At 40.2% G+C, this 17,197-nt stretch overlaps 1 protein-coding gene across 3 annotated transcripts in view; it reads left to right on the top strand.

Annotated features, from left to right (window-relative positions):
- Positions 1 to 17,197, top strand: part of FBN2 (fibrillin 2) — a 144,848-nt gene that overhangs the window by 94,384 nt on the left and 33,267 nt on the right. For all 3 annotated transcript variants that reach the window (XM_040090587.2, XM_040090588.2, XM_040090586.2), the window contains exons 25-35: positions 161 to 286; positions 4,691 to 4,819; positions 5,939 to 6,064; positions 6,728 to 6,853; positions 7,668 to 7,790; positions 7,912 to 8,037; positions 8,614 to 8,739; positions 9,693 to 9,815; positions 13,015 to 13,137; positions 14,709 to 14,834; positions 16,942 to 17,064. In XM_040090587.2, the coding sequence (XP_039946521.1) occupies positions 161 to 286; positions 4,691 to 4,819; positions 5,939 to 6,064; positions 6,728 to 6,853; positions 7,668 to 7,790; positions 7,912 to 8,037; positions 8,614 to 8,739; positions 9,693 to 9,815; positions 13,015 to 13,137; positions 14,709 to 14,834; positions 16,942 to 17,064 (1,377 nt within the window). The remainder of the gene's footprint in view (positions 1 to 160; positions 287 to 4,690; positions 4,820 to 5,938; positions 6,065 to 6,727; positions 6,854 to 7,667; positions 7,791 to 7,911; positions 8,038 to 8,613; positions 8,740 to 9,692; positions 9,816 to 13,014; positions 13,138 to 14,708; positions 14,835 to 16,941; positions 17,065 to 17,197) is intronic.

Raw genomic sequence — 17,197 nt, 5'->3', positions numbered from 1 at the left:
TCTCCAAGGATGCCCCCTCTAACCCAAACCCTGACTTTTATGCTCAATGCAATTAGTAAGAAGGAACCGGAAATTTCTGTTGATTCATTTCCATGTATCTTTGTGCTTAAGAATTTCTTAATTCTGTATTCTTAATTACTTTCTGTGTTTTTATTCCTAGATATCAATGAGTGCAAAGTGTTCCCTGGCATGTGCATGAATGGTAAATGTAGAAACACAATTGGAAGTTTCAAATGCAGATGCCACAGTGGGTTCACTTTAGATACGGAGGAAAGAAACTGTGCAGGTAAGTAAGCCTTGTATTTTCCACAGTTTAGAATCATGGAATAGTCCTGGTTGAAAAAGACCTGAAAAGACCAAGTACTTCAACCTGTTGTGGAGAAAGGGAGCCCGGATGAGATTATCTAGCACCTGTCCATCTTGGAAACATCCAGTGATGGGGACTCCACCACATCCCTGGGGCTGTCTAAAGGGACTTGCTCTTGTGGTATAGCTTGGTGATCTGGAAACTTAATGCCATTAATTTTCCTTCAGTATCTAAGTTTAATCTTCGGACAGAATGGCCAATAGTCTCAAGTTTCCCTTTCAGAAGCTTATTATTCAATAAATACAACACTCTTCTCTTTTTATAATTGGTGTTTAAGATGCTCAGGTCATGCTGTATCAGTACAACCTGAAAAATCAGTAAGGATCATCAGTTTAATGTTCTAATACAGTAATTATCTTAATTTATGTTCCTTTCTCTCTGGTCATTGTATTACCAAATGAATTTGGAGACTGCAAGTTAATTTTCATTCAGATTTGATGGCTGAGCTCACACAAGGGCACCTCAGCAATTCTGACACCAGTGCAGTGTTAACTCAGGAAGATACAGACATTTAATTTTTAATTAAATTAATGTTTAATTTAAAAGTTCAGGAATTTGTTCTTAACTGTCTGAAAAATCTGAAGATAAACTTGACAGGTCTGTGGCTATGAGAACTTGGATGCCTGCATTGTGGGTGGGTCTGTGCTGAAAATGAAGGAGCTTTTGTTACAACATAACAGGCATCTATGAGTGTGTCTGAGAAAAAACTATGAAGTGTGGGTAGTAAGGCCTGTTATGTTCATTGAGGTTGGTCTGGATGCTAATGTTGCCCTAACCGGAGGCAACATTGTTTTTATAGTGATTTCACTGATGAAGAATGCCTTTAACAAATTCTATGTCTAAACTAACCAGAATAGGCCAGAGAATTCCCTGCAAAAGCTTTTTCCTCTTCTGTTCCATGGTGATGAAATTCTTCCACTGACCAGCTGTAGAGAAACAGGTTTTCTTAAATATCTGGCTTTTTTGCTTGTTTTAAATCAGCAAGAAATTGTTTCATAAAGCCTGTCGGAGCCAAGATACTCAGTAATGTCCCAGATCTGCCATGTGGATCTGACACCTTGTAGTGGTTTTACTGTTCGCCAGATTCTGGTTGCCAAATTCAGTGTAGGGGTCTTAGTGTTTATTCCTTTTCTGTGGGAGAGAGATTAGGAGAAAAGCAAAGCCGGCTCAAGCTTAAAAATGAACAAATAGTTTTATTAACACATACTAAAAGAATGGAAGAAGAAAGTTGAGGAAAAAACTAAAACAAATCAGAATGAAGCTTTAAAAAACACTCTTCCCTCCTCCTACAAACCATTAACTCTCTTACCAAACAACATAGACACAACTTGTGATTTTCAGTCAGTTTCACCATTTAAACATAATCTTTCATTATTCTGGGAGAAGAGTCTCTCTAGAGTCTCATGGAGATACTCGCCATAAAACAAAATAGTTTAGTGGCTTTCGATGTCACAAATCTGCAGCGGCCCAGAATTTTTGCAGATTGTGCTGTTCTGTCCATTAGCAGCCTTTCCCTTGGCTGCCTGTGGGCCTCTCAGTATATTTGGCGTACTGTTTAAGAATGCTTCTTCTAGTATAAAATCATCTTTGTCTCAAAGGCTGAGACCTCCTTTTGGCCCAGGAGCAGGGACTTTAAAGTTCTTAATTGCACCTTAATTACATTAGTCTTTAATTTTGATTAGAATTAGCATTCCCCCAACAACATTAGGATGCTACAAAGAACAGTCCATTTCTCCCTAGTTTACCCCAGAGGAGTCCGGTTAGAAATGTCCACTTCTCCAATCCCATTCCAATAATATTATCAGTTCTTTCACTTCTAATCCACTGACTTCATGCGGTGTCTGTTCTACGTACCCTCTATTGTCTTTCTTCTCTCTCTCAGGGAAGGGTTGTGCTTCAGAAGCTCCATGTTGCCAGGAAAGTGTTAAATCTGCCCAGGCCTGCAGTGGCCATGTGCTCTCTGCCCCGGGCTGCGGGGCTGTAGAGATGCAAAGCTGTGAAGCTGTGCCGATGGGGGAGGCGGGTGGGTGTCCTCTCCTCCACCCCCCGGTCTCATCCAGGGCGGACCGGCTCGGAGCTGCCACAAAGCCGCAGGCTTTCTTTCTCTGCTGCCAGCCGTTCTTGAGGTGGGCCGTGGCCTGGCCCCCTCTGCTGCAGCCTCGGGCACGTGGCATTGCTGAGCTGTTCTCTCTTCTCTGCCACCGGCAGCCGGGGAAAGGGGCTCAGCCGGGGAAAGGGGCTCAGCCGGGGAAAGGGGCTCAGCCGGGGGAAGGGGGCTGAGCCGGGGAAAGGGGCTGAGCCGGGGAAAGGGGCTGAGCCGGGGAAAGGGGCTGAGCCGGGGAAAGGGGCTCAGCCGGGGAAAGGGGCTCAGCCGGGGAAAGGGGCTCAGCTGGGGGAAGGGGGCTGAGCCGGGGAAAGGGGCTCAGCTGGGGAAAGGGGCTCAGCCGGGGAAAGGGGCTCAGCCGGGGAAAGGGGCTCAGCCGGGGAAAGGGGCTCAGCCGGGGGAAAGGGGCTCAGCCGGGGAAAGGGGCTCAGCCGGGGGAAGGAGCTCAGCCGGCCTGGGCCGTCCCCCCGTGCGAGCAGCAGCTCCCAGAGGCCCGTCCGGGCCCGGCCCGGCTGCCCAGAGGCAATGGGGCCTGAGCCAGGATCCCCTGCCGCCCACAATGTAACCTCATGGCCATCTTAGAAGGAAAAGGCTGACCCGCCGGGGATGAGGGTTTTAAATGGGCACTTCCCAAAGTCGCATTGGCATCTTCAGGGGCTGAACTAGCTGCCAATATCTTGGCTAGCTTTCTGATAGGTCCTTGTCCTCTCTCCCTAAAGCAACTCAAAGGCCCTGGCAGGGAAAAACATTCCACATTTCTCTATAATTAGAAACAAAACTGTGCTAACCCATGACACACCTCCACACATCTGTGAGGACTGGGCATCATCACCCAGCAGAAACCTGTCAGTGGGCAGTGACACGAAGTCCTGAAGTCCTCTCCTGCAATACTGACCTGTTTCACTGTATCATATCTGTAGCTGTGCTCTATCCCGCACCGGGCAGACGCCGGCCTCTGGCAGGCTCAGATCTGCACAGCGACCAGGATGTTCCCAGTTCGGATGGGCACGCAGGTTATCTTTACCTGCTGGCTCTGCTGCTCAGCAGCAGCTGGACCAAGTAATGTCGTGACAGCAGCGGCAGTAAGAAAAGGATGGCTCTCGGCTAGGCAGGTTAGAAGATGTTTATTCAGGCCTAACTGCGGTAGCACCACAGCTAGTCCAAAACCGCAGGCCAGAGAGAGGCCAGAGAGAGGTAAAGAGCGTTTGAATCTCCCTCCCTTCATCTTATAAGCGGGGGAGGGATCAGGGGAGGTTACAACAACACAGCAAATCAGGGGATTCAGGGGGCAACAAGGAGGTAGCCCCCTCCAAGCCTCTGACCAACCATCTCCAGAGGAAAGGAATTCCCTCCAGGCGACCTATTACCTGAAGCCCTCTCTGGCTGATTTCTCAATCTTGGGAGGGGTCCCAAAGTGATAGGCAGGTTGTCCCAGAGCAGGGGTGTGGGGGGGGGCAGGGGGGAGAGGGGATGGACAAAGACAGGTGGGGGGTGGGATGATTGACATTCAACACCTTGATATACAGAAAACTCAAAAGGGGATGGACTGTTACAAAACTGGTGATGCAGTGAACTGAACCATAACATAAAACTTCTTATAAAAACCTAATAAAACAGTTCTCGCACCGCCACAGATATCCACATTAAAATTCCTCTTTAGACTTCTGACTCACTACCAGTGTGATTTGAAAATAGTTCTGCTGTCTTTTCTGCTATAATTTTCCACAATAGGTTTCATTCCAACTTAACTAACAAGACAAGCAGTGAACTGTAAATCTAGCTTTGATAGGAACTAATTCCTGATGGAAAAGGTGTATGTAAGCTTATAATGCTACTACTGGTAAATAAGTTTATAATAATCAAATTATAATCAATGGCACTGTAGTCATGAAGTCAGTTGATCCCTCTGTAAGAATGATATCTTGGAATGTCTTACACTTAGTTATTTCCTTAAGAACCTAACTTAAAGTTACGCTTAATAGAAGCAAACTTGTTACAGTTTAATACGACCTGAGAGTTCTGAAGACACAGCCTTAAAAATCCTCCATTAGCTGTTTCATGTAATCACATGTTTCTATAAATAATTAATTTTTCTCTGATGATTTGCATACTGTATATGGTTTCTATAGATTAAATTTGTAGTGAATTTTTTTTCTGTGAAAAGCAGGATAACCTTAAACCCAGTTTGATTTTTCTACCTCTCCACTGCTGTGAAACAGACATTGATGAGTGCAGGATCTCCCCAGACTTGTGTGGAAGTGGTGCTTGTGTCAACACTCCTGGCAGCTTTGAGTGTGAGTGCTTTGATGGCTATGAAAGTGGATTTATGATGATGAAGAACTGCATGGGTAAGTGTTGCCCGGATGCCCTGGAGTCTCCATTTGCTATGCAAAGCCTGGCTGTTATCTCAGATGTGTCATTGCTGTGAATTCATGAGCAAATAAGTCAGATAGGCAGTTTATAGAGACAGATAATTGAATCAAATAAATAGCCTTGCTTGTTCTTTATGCTATTCTGTACATGTATTTTAGAGTGGTAGCAACTCTTCACACAATTATTTAAAAACTGCTGATAGGGTACCCAAATATTTGGTAAAGTTAGGAGTAGGAAGCTGGAGTTTCAAAAGCAGTGCCAATCCCTTTTCATGGCTTCTTCTAGGATTCAAGAAATTCTCACAGCATTTCCTGAATTAAAAAAAAAAAAAAAAAAAAGCATCTCTTTAATCCATTTAAAGTTGTAAGAATAGATCTCTAAGACACCAAAAGGTGTCCGGCCACTTTAAAAATCTTGTCTTAGGGTCCTGTCGCCTTTGCTTGTTTTCCTGCAAATTGTGATGCTTTTAGACTTTCCTGGGAGACCAGAAGTGTGAGTGCATCCTTCATCTTGATCATCTTTTGTTTATGTTTCTCTCTATGCTCACCTGTATTGTTAGCTGGTTTTATCAGGTTTATGAGTCAAATGTTCAGTTTGCCTTTTTGAGCTTTAACCAGAATATTTCCCGGCCACACCGTGACATACAGAGGAGTTACCAGACTGAGGAGCCATTTAGGTAAAAATCGACACACAGACATCTACCATAACTGCATCCACAGACAAGAATTTCAGTGCATACATGAGCAGGTGTCTGGTTTCTAAGTTAAGCAATTTAACAAAATACACATCACATTAATGCATTGTTCCAAAGGGCTATATCCAAAAATTTGCTGTCTTTGCTTGTGTCCCATGTTTTATTGAATATCTAATGTTAAATGATGAATTTCTGGTTTTCTTGAGAGAAAAAATACCCATCTTTAGAGTTAATAGAGATACAGAATTTTTTGTTTGCCCTATTATACAGCATGAGTAAAGGAGCAACACCATGGAACAATCCTTTTATTTTGTCATTTGTAAACACTGGGAATTGCTTTTCTCTTTGTTGCCCCTTATATATGCCCATTTTATATCTGCACATTATGGTTTCTTTGCAGATATAGATGAGTGTGAACGAAACCCTCTGCTGTGCAGAGGTGGCACCTGTGTGAACACTGAGGGGAGCTTTCGGTGTGACTGTCCCCTGGGGCATGAGCTGTCGCCATCACAGGAGGAATGCTTAGGTGAGTTTCAGGAAAGTAATCTTCAATTTGAGCAGCGGTCATTTTTGCTGTGAAAACTTCCAGTCCCTGGCAAAGGTGGGGTCCTAGGAATCTCTTAAACAAATTAATGCTCCTCCTTTATATTAGTATCTTCAAATAAAAAATTAAAAGCCTGTAAAATCCTCAGTTCCAGTAATGCTGTTGACTCCAAAGAGGAGTGTTTTACCAGGCCTCTTAGGTGTTACTTAGCAACTGAAAGGGCTGTACCACTCGTGAGAGAAACTTTAATCAGTCACAAAAGGGTGTTGTCCTGTGTTGAAATGCATCTCTCCTTTTAGCACATAATCCACCAAAAAAGAAAAGAAAAAAATAATAATAAAAAAATATATTATATCTTTGGCTTATTTTCGTTATGGAAATTGGTAATTAATGGCCGCAGCAGACTCTGTAATTAATGTTCTCACACCTGAGTCAGAGAAGGTAAATCTTTGGACACAAGCTTCAACATGCTGTGCAGAATTCCATTCCTTGAACAGGGACTTGCCAAGAACAAGAGAGAAATTGCATAAACCTGAAAGCCACTAGTTTGCAATATTACCTTTTACTCTCCCTGAAACCTGAGCTGTTAAAGCTGTTAAATATTCTGAATTGCAACTTACATGAATTGATATGATTCCTCCCCAGATGTAAATGAGTGCTTGTTGAGTGACAGCCTCTGCAGAAATGGCAAATGTGTGAACATGGTTGGGACATACCAATGCTTCTGTGTCTCTGGGTACCAGCCCACTCCTGACAGACAGGGATGCACAGGCAAGTGTTGTGCAACTGCACATGGGAATTAGTGTGCTTCAGCTGCATTGTTCCATCTGTCCTTGCTTTTATTTAATTTCACACCTTCCTTGAAAATTAGTAGGCCTGTTTTCTCATGGGCTTTGAGGCTTCTCATGAGCTATTGTGGAAATACAGAAATAAAAAGGAATATAAAGAAGGTGTAAAAAGATGGTTGCTGTAGTGAGCTCTGCAGAATAATTTGAAATTGTACTTACTGTACTACTCCATTAAAATCAGAGGTTTGAGCCAACAACTAGAAAACACACCTACATTTTTTGATCAAGCAAGGAAAACCCCATGCATTGATGCTTTATCTTTCACTTTTTTCTCCTTATCATATGCATTTCTTTAATCCTTCACTATAATAATACTAAATTACATAGTTGCCAGCATACCAACTTCTTGCAAAGGAGTACAGCAGTACTAAGAGGGCTTTTTATTTGCTTGTTATGGTTCTTTTTTTACAAAAATACAGATTTGTGCTACATGTCAAGCTTTAAGTTTCTTAGGGTTTCTCTTTTTTTTCCTTTCCAAACTTTGTTTCTTGAGCTTTTTTTCCCACCCCTAGCAATACACAGGAACAAAAACAACATTTAACTTAGCCACTTGCTCCCACACACAAAAAGGCAATTGAAAGAGGGAAAAAATGAACAAACTATAAATCAAAGACAGTAGAATGAGAATAAAAATTGAGAATGAAGCCACTGATAAATTTTTTATGTAAAAAGTAAAGGGAATTTTTTTTTTTTCTTTAAATAAGTAGACTTAACTGCTACCAATGTTGCTTCCCCAGATATTGATGAGTGTATGATAATGAATGGAGGCTGTGACACCCACTGCACTAACTCAGAAGGCAGCTATGAGTGCAGCTGCAGTGATGGCTATGCTCTGATGCCAGATACCAGGACATGTATAGGTAGGTTTTTATACCTGAAAAGCTCCAGCATCATATCTTCCAGCCAAAATCAATATGGTGTTCCAGCCTATCCATGCCAGAGTGACAGAATTATTATATGCTTTTATTTTTTCCCCCTCAGATATTGATGAATGTGAAAACAATCCAGATATCTGTGATGGTGGGCAGTGTACCAATATCCCAGGGGAATATCGCTGTCTCTGTTATGATGGATTTATGGTTTCTATAGACATGAAAACTTGTGTTGGTAAGTAGCTGAGTGCACCAAATTCAGTGCAAGTCTTTAAAATTCTGCAGCTTTTGTTTCAAGATGATCTTTCTACTGCATCCTTGAGGTGGGTATTGAAATTATATATACTACAAAAAATAATCTGTATGCCTTCTGGTAAGTCTTTAAGAATGAACCAGATACCATCGTTAAAAAACATTGGAGTGATTTTACTATAATGGAACATGTGTGCTGAGTGAAGGGATTAGTCTTGGGGTCCGGAAGGGGGCACTTCAAAAACTATTCATTGGAAGAAAATCATTGTGATCATGAATATGTTTTAAGAAAATTTTTTTAAGTGATTCTTGTAAGAAAAGGTTTGCTTCATATTCTTTCAATTAGCATTCCAAAAAAAGGTGAAAACAAATGCTATTTGTTTTACCACAAAACAGTGGTATCTGGACTACATATTTATTCTTACTTGTTCTAGGGAATTTACAGAATGGAACGTCTGAAATATATTACGACCTCATATAGTAGGTATTTTCACCTGAAATAAAGTGTTCCAAAATGACAACAATATCCAACTAATAATTAATTTATAATCCCCTACAGATGTGAATGAATGTGATTTGAACTCCAGCATCTGCATGTTTGGGGAGTGTGAGAATACCAAAGGCTCCTTCATTTGTCACTGTCAAGTTGGGTATTCAGTCAAGAAAGGAGCCACAGGTTGCACAGGTAAAACAGATTTCTAGTGAATGTGTCATATGCTTTGGTTGGCTTCCAAGTAAAATAAATGCACAAATGTTGATACACAAGGGAGAGGTTGGTATCTGTACATATTTATATATATGTGTGAGTGTTTCACATCTGCTAGCACGTGCCAAAGTTTTAAAGGAAGTGTTCCTTCACCAGTATCAATGCTGGAGGCCCCTTACAAACTCATTTTAAAGATTTTGTCAACAAAGGTTGTGTGAACAACCATGTTACAGAACATGGCTTAGGGTGGCAAGGCTTCCAGTTATGTCGGAAGTATTTTATCAGTGCTCATGTGTTACATGTACCTGGAGGATGAACTTATCTCAGCTCGAGCTGCAGGAAAAGGCCATGTGGTCTAACGAAAAAACAAGAGGGAAAACAAAAGTAAACAAAAAGTCCTTCAACCTTTGCCAACAATTTGTAAGGTTCTGCAGTCACTCATAATCACTCTACAAGTTCCTGTGATATTTAAGCAGTACCTTTTCTTCTGCATGCTCTCAAGGATCCAGGCTCATCCAGAAGAAGCTGACAGAATTAATTCTATAATTTCGCGTTTAGGAATCTGTTCTATAGTTACTACAGCCCTGGGTGTGTAATTCTTTTTATAACTGAAGAGTGGCTATGTACACAAAGTTTTAGACATAAAAAAAGCAGCATATTTCATATTTCTGGAAAAGAGCAGTAATTTCAAGCTGAAAAGCAGTTACAGGAAGGTCAACTGATTGTTGTGTTTACAAACAAAGAGCAAAAATAAAACGAAACTGTCACTCCTTTTGACTAATACAGAACATGAGATAGCTTGCTTAAATTATTCTGTGCTCTTAAACATTTGTTTTTTAAAGGACTGCAATCCCTCACAGTGGAAATATGTAAAAGGAACAGAATTTTTAATATTCTGGTGTAAATACTGATTGTTTGTTTTGTGCTTGTAGATGTGAATGAGTGTGAAGTTGGAGCTCACAACTGTGACATGCATGCCTTGTGTGTCAATGCGCCAGGCAGTTTCAAATGCAGTTGCAGAGAAGGTTGGGTTGGAAATGGCATTAAATGTATTGGTAAGTATATGGAAAATAAAGATATTTTCTCTCTCCCCCCACTCTTCTTTTTTTTTCCTGAAAGTATGTAACGTGACTCTGTGATTAGTCCGTTAGAAACAAAGAATTATTCTTCTATCTGCTGTAGCCTGTGGATAGAAGGGTATGAAAGATTCTTATGTGTCTGTCTAGGTTTGAAAGACAGGTATCTGCTAGGGAGGGTAAGGGCTTCTCTAGGAATGGGGGGTTCCAATCCCCTCCCTCCAAGTTATTATAATTTAGAAGATTAAAGAGGCTTTTCAGGCAGAGCTATGGGGAAAGGAATAACAGTTCTTTACTAGTAAGTATAACAAAGCAAACGAACAACAGCAACTACAGCATTAGTAATAAACAGAACCAGGAACCTCGAGAGTCTTTGTTTCACAAAGCCCGGGGCGGTCTGATCCCTTGGGACCCCAAGCTGGAACGGTGGGAACTCCCGAGCTGGTGGCTGGAACAGCAGGATGTCCCCCGGCAGGCAGAGGGGTGCGGGGCTACAGCGTAGCGCAGAGAGCAGTGCTGGAGAAGCCAGGACTCCTGGACAGGGCTGGCCCAGCTCCAGCAGGGCAGGCGAAGGAGCTCAGAATTCCTGAGCACACGAGCAGATGATGGTAGATCTCCCAGGACTGGACTTTCTGTTGACCGTGGACTCCTCCCGCAGCAAACAGCAGCCCGGCCTCCTCCCTCCGAATGCCGAGCGCAAGCAGAACACCCAGCTCCCCCAGCCCTGTCCTTTTCCCTCCCCCAAAACTCGTGTGATCTCTTCCCTCCCGACTCGGCCACGGCCACGTCTTTTGTGTTGGTCAAGTACTCTCTAAGCACCATACTTAGTCTCTTAGCAACTTAAGGGGAGAAATTCTTTAAGACAAAAAGGAACAAACCTAACCCCCAAGAGTTTCACAGATTTGTTTTTCTAAGAAAAAAATCCATTTTACTGTGTCAGAAAATTAATGCTATAGTATCTTACTGAATTAACCACATATTTTACAAAGTTTATATACAACTGCTCCTAGAATGTGCAAAAAAAATAAAATCAAATAGATATTGTATTATTGTTTCCTGACAGTAAGATATTTCCAGTCCTTCAAAGATTTTTTTGTAAATGTCCTGTAATATATCTGATCTATAGAGCCTGATAAAAAACAGATTGGGGCTGGAGGGGTGGGAAACCTGCATCTGCATTTGCTGGGCTGCTGTTGTTGTTTATGTCCCCTTGCCTTCATGTTTCAGATTGGTAAAAAATTGTAATACTTGCTTTCTGTTGTCAGAACATTTTGGGATCTCTGGAAGAAGAGCTTCATTTAATGATTAGGCTTTATTAATGTAATGTGCTAAAAAATTACCATATTATGAGATTTCTCATTTCTTTTTCCCCCCCCCCCCCCCCCCCCCCCCCCAATACATATTGTAATAAATACGATTTACCAAATTCGATAAATCAAAATTTTGGCATTTTATTGAGAGACAGAATGACAGTCTCGGACAGCCACAATTAAAAGGACAGCGTTGAGCCCGGGATCGGCGCTGGGTGAACGCGGCAACACACTTAGCCAGTATGTCACCCCCCCAAGTTCACATTTCTGGCTTGGAGCAGTCTCTTTTTATACACTGGATCGCTGAGAGAAACTCGGGACTCCGAGGTTCCTCCTTCCGAGGCAGCCTCATTAGACATTCATGTTCCAGTTCTGGGATTCTGAATAGAGTTGCTCGAGAAGACAGTGCCTTTAATCGTTGTGTCCAGGTGTGGTGTGGAGATGTTAATTTTGGGAGGAGACGGATGAGATATTGATCTGATGTAATCATCTGGTTCTCCGGGCTTCCATCTCCCTTTTCCGTTGTCTTTGTTCTCCCTTTAACATTTCCCGTCAGAGGTATCCTCGTGTCCCTTTTTCGGGTAGTTCCTATCATAGTTTTCTCGTGTCCCTCCTGTGTCTTTTCTGGCAGAAGAAATTCCTGCACCCTTCTCTGTGCAGCTTTCGTCTGAGTTAACTCTTGGTATACTGGATTAGAAACAAAACTTATATTTATAGGGGTTGAATTACATCTTACATCTTTTTAACACGAATTAACTTTAGGACATATATCACACATATTAACTTATATCAACTTATAGCTTATATCTATAAGTGAATAGCTTATATCAACTCTCATGGAGTTGCATTGTTTTCAGTTTCTTCTATTACTTGAGGACACTTTCTAAATAAGTTGCAGATTTTAACCTTGCTACATTTCTTTGGCTCAGTTTCTTATTTAAAACTAATTTTGAGTTTAAGCTCTTTAACAGGACATTAACATCCAAGTAATGAGTCAGCTGAATTTCATCTGTTGCTCAGAAATATTTTTCCCAGTCCCACATGCTGTAATTCAAAGGGAGACATACTACAATGAAGTCACTAAGAATAACTCTGTATCATCTAAAGTAAATATGTGTATTTGTGGAGACATATAAACCATGTTTGCAGTTGTTATGGACAAATCAGTAGCTAATTTAATATAAAGTAATTTTATTTTGCTATTAAAAATAATAACAGTCTGAAATAGCTACAGTAAACGAGACAACTTCGATCTCAGGTTATCGAAGTTGGCTGAATGTAGAGACGGTCACGAATGAACAAGTTCTCCCTGTTCACAATTGCCTAGATCCAGTGGTCAGGTTTTATAGGGATTTTCTCCCCTGAGGCAGTTTTATTGTTAGTTCCTATCTACAACACATATTCATGTGTTTTCTTTCTCTGGCCCTTGGTCCTGAATGCTTCTTCCCGGCAGAGTTGGACACCTGAATGAGGTTCTGAGAAATTGGTATTCGGGTGCTGATGGTGACATTTCTGAGTCTTCCTCTTCTAGATTGGTATCATGTGTTAATCACCGGAGGAGGCAGGTGGCTCTTCGTTGATGGATGGGACATCTCCTGCTTGGCCACTTCTTTTGGTTGCTAATCTGGGCTTCACCTGCTATTGTCTGGAGTCTCTACAATTGCAAATCAGTCTTGGCAAACAGGAGGGTTTTCACATCTTGGTGGAAACCCTCTGCTTGTAATACAGTTTATAGTTTGTAACATAGAGAACACAAATTTATCTCAAAATATTTATCACGCAGTGGTGCTCGTTATCTTAGCAGTTGATTTCCAGCCAGTTCACTAATTGCTGTCTGTTGCCTGCACTTTTGTGACCCCAACGTGTAGATCTTGATGAATGCTCTGATGGGACCCAGCGGTGCAGCGCCAACGCTAAGTGTGTGAACAGCCCAGGCTCCTACCACTGTGCCTGTGCAGAGGGATTCAGTGGAGATGGCTTCACCTGCTCTGGTAAGGAATTTTGTGACACCTGAGTTGTCCCTGGTTGTTATTCCTTTGTATGGAACCATTGTGAATTAGACCTAAGCCCACAGTGCAAGACAGTGTATGTGAAAATGTAATTTAAGATCAAGATGCTTCATGTCTGCATAAGAAATTGTGTCAGAGGCACCTGGTTGTTCTTTTGATTTGTATGCCAGTGGGACCCACTGGGTCCAGTTTTTCGGGGGGAAGTTCCTGTCTGCTGCTTCTTCCTCCTCATCTTCATGCCAAATATTTTGAATATGCATGTCCTGCTTGCAGCAGTGTCCCTAGTCAAAAACACCAGCTCTATTACAGTTCCTCTTTCTGGCATCATCTATTTCCCCATCACTCTATTAGTAGCACAGGATGTGGTCATTAACATAGGACTTTATAAAAGAAAGACAAACTGCAATTAAAAAACATTGCCCATGATCTCTGTGTTTAAATTTGTAGGTGGGAATGGACATTGTTCTTCACACAGCAAATAACTCAAAATAAACTGACACTTATTATATACTATATAAATATTTCATATTAAATATTAATTACTATGTCTTGGTCTGCTCTGGTCTTTATCACTTAAAGAGGGGAGATGCAATATTATCTCTGCCCTCAACTTTTAAGACATCCCATATTTGGTCAGCATATTTAATAGTCTGAAGAAATGCATCTGAATGATAGTAAAATACCTAGAAAAATACGGTGAATGCATTACTTATTGGCTAACTGGCTAATTACAAATAAAAATTAATTTACAGCTTAGGAACAAGGTTTTGTGATTAGTAATATATTGGTTTTTATTTGAGAATAAAGATCTTCAAATATGACTTGGTTTTTGTATTTCAAGATTTTGGTTCACGAGCAAAATTTTTATCCCTATTTTGACCTTCTGTGTTTCTCTAAAAATCAGATGTAATACTAATTATGGACTAATAATAATAAGAAGGCATATAATTTTTTTTTGACAATCACAAACATACCTGAATTATCTCTTCTTATGTTGACTACAATGGTGAATGCCCTCCTTTGCCATTCTGTTTCTTTATAGCTCTTTTGGGGCATAGTAGAATTCCTGGTGTGCAAGCAGTACTTGTAATATTCCTCACACGTGAAGAATATTTTCTAAAATGAATATGATAATAATTTTCTATATATGATTTAGGAAAGTTTGTCTTTTGGACATTTTTTTCGGTCAAAATAACTTAACAGTATATACCAAGAGGCAAAGTTTTGACTTTTTAAGCAAGGTGTTTAACTTATTTCTCAAAATCAGTAGTACTGAATCTTAAAAGATCGCATTATTAAAAAAATCTTCATCTGTTAATGGAAAACAGGGAATAAGGAATCGTGGCAAGGTGAAAGGAATAATTTTGGAAACTATGTTTGCTTTTCTGCATTCTTTCAATTTACTTAGGTAAAAAAGTTCAGGTATAAATGTCCTGGTTTTAACTTCTATGCTCAACAGCACTATTATTTTGAACATCAGGATATATTTATATATGTTAAATATTTTTTGCTGGTGAAACCTGTAGTTTGAGAGATTTTCCTGTCGTCCACAGATGTTGATGAGTGTGCAGAAAATGTCAACCTGTGTGAAAATGGGCAGTGCCTGAATGCCCCTGGCTCATTTCGCTGTGAATGTGAGATGGGGTTCACTCCTGCCTCTGACAGCAAGTCCTGCCAAGGTGAGATGCTGTTGACTCAGCTTTGTTTGGGTTGGCTGCTCTAAAGCAAAGAACAAGCAACAGGACCTCAACCTGGAAGCAGAGAAAGCATCACGTTTCACATACAAGAAATTTCTTCAGTGTGAATTATGTTGGAAGGTTGCTTTCATCTTTTTATGACGTTTTCCTGGCCTTGATCCATAAATCTCAGAACAGAGATTTCCCTTAGCAAATTTGTAAAAAAAATTTTTAATTCCTTTTTGTTACTGTTGGATAGTGTGTGGAAAATCTTACATTATCTTAATAGTCCCATTCAGGTTCTATTCCCTATTGTGTTCTTACACCTTTTGTTGTTGTTGTTTAATATGACTGTATAGTAGATGAAAACATTTTAGCTGGTGCCCCAAAACTTTTAACTTATTTCATATATAATGGTGGAAACCACTTAACATCTTTGGAAATGAAAATTCTTGGCGAGATATGAAAAACAGGTTTCAAAATTTAATCACTCAGTCCAGAGCATGGCATGTTCTAGCATCTAGGTGTACATGTATGAATCAGACTTCAGAATAATTCAGGTGCTTCTGAGGAATTTCCTGTGCCACTGCATAGTCAGATTTGTTAACCATTATGAAGTATTGTCAAGCATCTTTACTGAATTTCATGGTGCAGCCCAGTTGTATTGCAGTGGCACTAGTGGTCTACTAAAATTCCCTGAATAGACCAAATCTATTCCAGCTAACTGAAGTTTTGAATAACAACTTAATTCTAAATTTTGGTTCTAACAATTGAAGGATTTTGGTGAAATGCTTGATGTATTACTGTGATTACAGCAGAGATCTGAAGGCATTCCTTTGATGAAATTGTGCTGTTGGAGAACTGAAGTGTCTGGGTGCTGAATTCTTTAAAAAAAATAGCTTATATTTCTCCCATTTTGAAGTTTATATGTTATTCTCTCCTATGATAAGGAGAGTTCTTGGCTGATTTCCCCATTCAAAGGGAAAGGTCCAGTCTTGATTTAGTAAAATAATTGTAATACTAATTATTATTCCACTTTCTTCAGAAGTCCCTTGATGTGTCAGTATACTAGCTTCTCAGTTACCTGATTGAGGTTATTCCATGGCTGTACTCCAGGGTATTTAGAAATTTTATTTTCCGGATGAAATTGACTCAGGACTTTTGGATGTTAAGCATTCACTTTCCCTAAAAAATGTGTCTCTCAAATTGCCCTCAGAAGTTAACCTTTCTCATATGTTACTATAAAAAGGCATTTTGTCAACCTTCTCAGCCTCTGGCTGAGGCAATCCAGCCAGGTTAAAAGTAGATATTTTATTACTGTAATAATTTTAATAAACATTTGCAAATCTTGTGCAAAATAAATTCATCAGCAGAGCACTGTACACAGAATTTCAAATTAAGATTTGGCTGTGCTTTGTAAAATGATAGTAATCCTTTTCACTTTTCCCTGTCTGTCCTAAAAATAATTCAATAATACGTGCCATAATTGCATTTGCCTTTTCCACAGCTGTTTTATTCTGGCAGCTTAAAAAGTCTAGCTGTCTTGACAGCAAGGAGGGGTTTATTTTCCACTCTTATCCTGCTTACTTTCAACTCAGAAGTCTTCTACAGTTTGTGCCTAAAACCATATATTTGCAGTCTGTGGTGTCAGCGTTCAACTCCTTTCTACACTGCAGCTGACAAAGACATCCAGTTTTCTGTCAGTGTCTTTCAACTTGATTTTGTCTTCAGTTTAGATGAGTATGCAGGCAGTCTTTTAGATGCATTTTAGCTCATCTGTGTGTAGTTACTACATACCTATTTCAATGTGGGCTTGAGAAAATCATAGATAATTCTTACTTCCTATATTCCTATTTTCCCTGTATTATTCCTCCAAGGAGATATGACTGTTGCTGCTTACACACTCTCTTTCTTCTTCTTATACTTTGCAAATCCACAAATAAAAATTTTGTGTAGTATTCTACACAAACTCGAAGATGTTAGTTTTAAAATATGTCTCCTTTTGCTTTTAATAACATCAACAGCAACAACATAATAACAACAGCAGCAATAATAATAACAATAATGTGGTAATGCTGTGTAACTTTCTGGTTTTAATATATTCCTTCAGACACTGATGAATGCTCTTTCCAGAATATTTGTGTGTTTGGCACCTGCAATAATCTCCCAGGAATGTTTCATTGTATCTGTGATGATGGCTATGAACTGGATCGAACTGGGGGAAATTGCACAGGTAAATCACTGCTTTTCAGACATACATCAGTAAAAAGGGTGGCTTCTTAAATACGAAGATGAACAAAGTTTATTTCTAGTCATTTGGTGAATTATTTGTAAAACTTTCCTTCAGTCTCATCTGAAATTCACTT

Source organism: Hirundo rustica, chromosome Z, assembly GCF_015227805.2.
Source record: "Hirundo rustica isolate bHirRus1 chromosome Z, bHirRus1.pri.v3, whole genome shotgun sequence".
Lineage (NCBI taxonomy): Eukaryota > Metazoa > Chordata > Aves > Passeriformes > Hirundinidae > Hirundo > Hirundo rustica.
The sequence above is the reverse complement of the archived record's forward strand: the minus strand, read 5'-3'. Positions and strand labels throughout refer to the sequence as shown.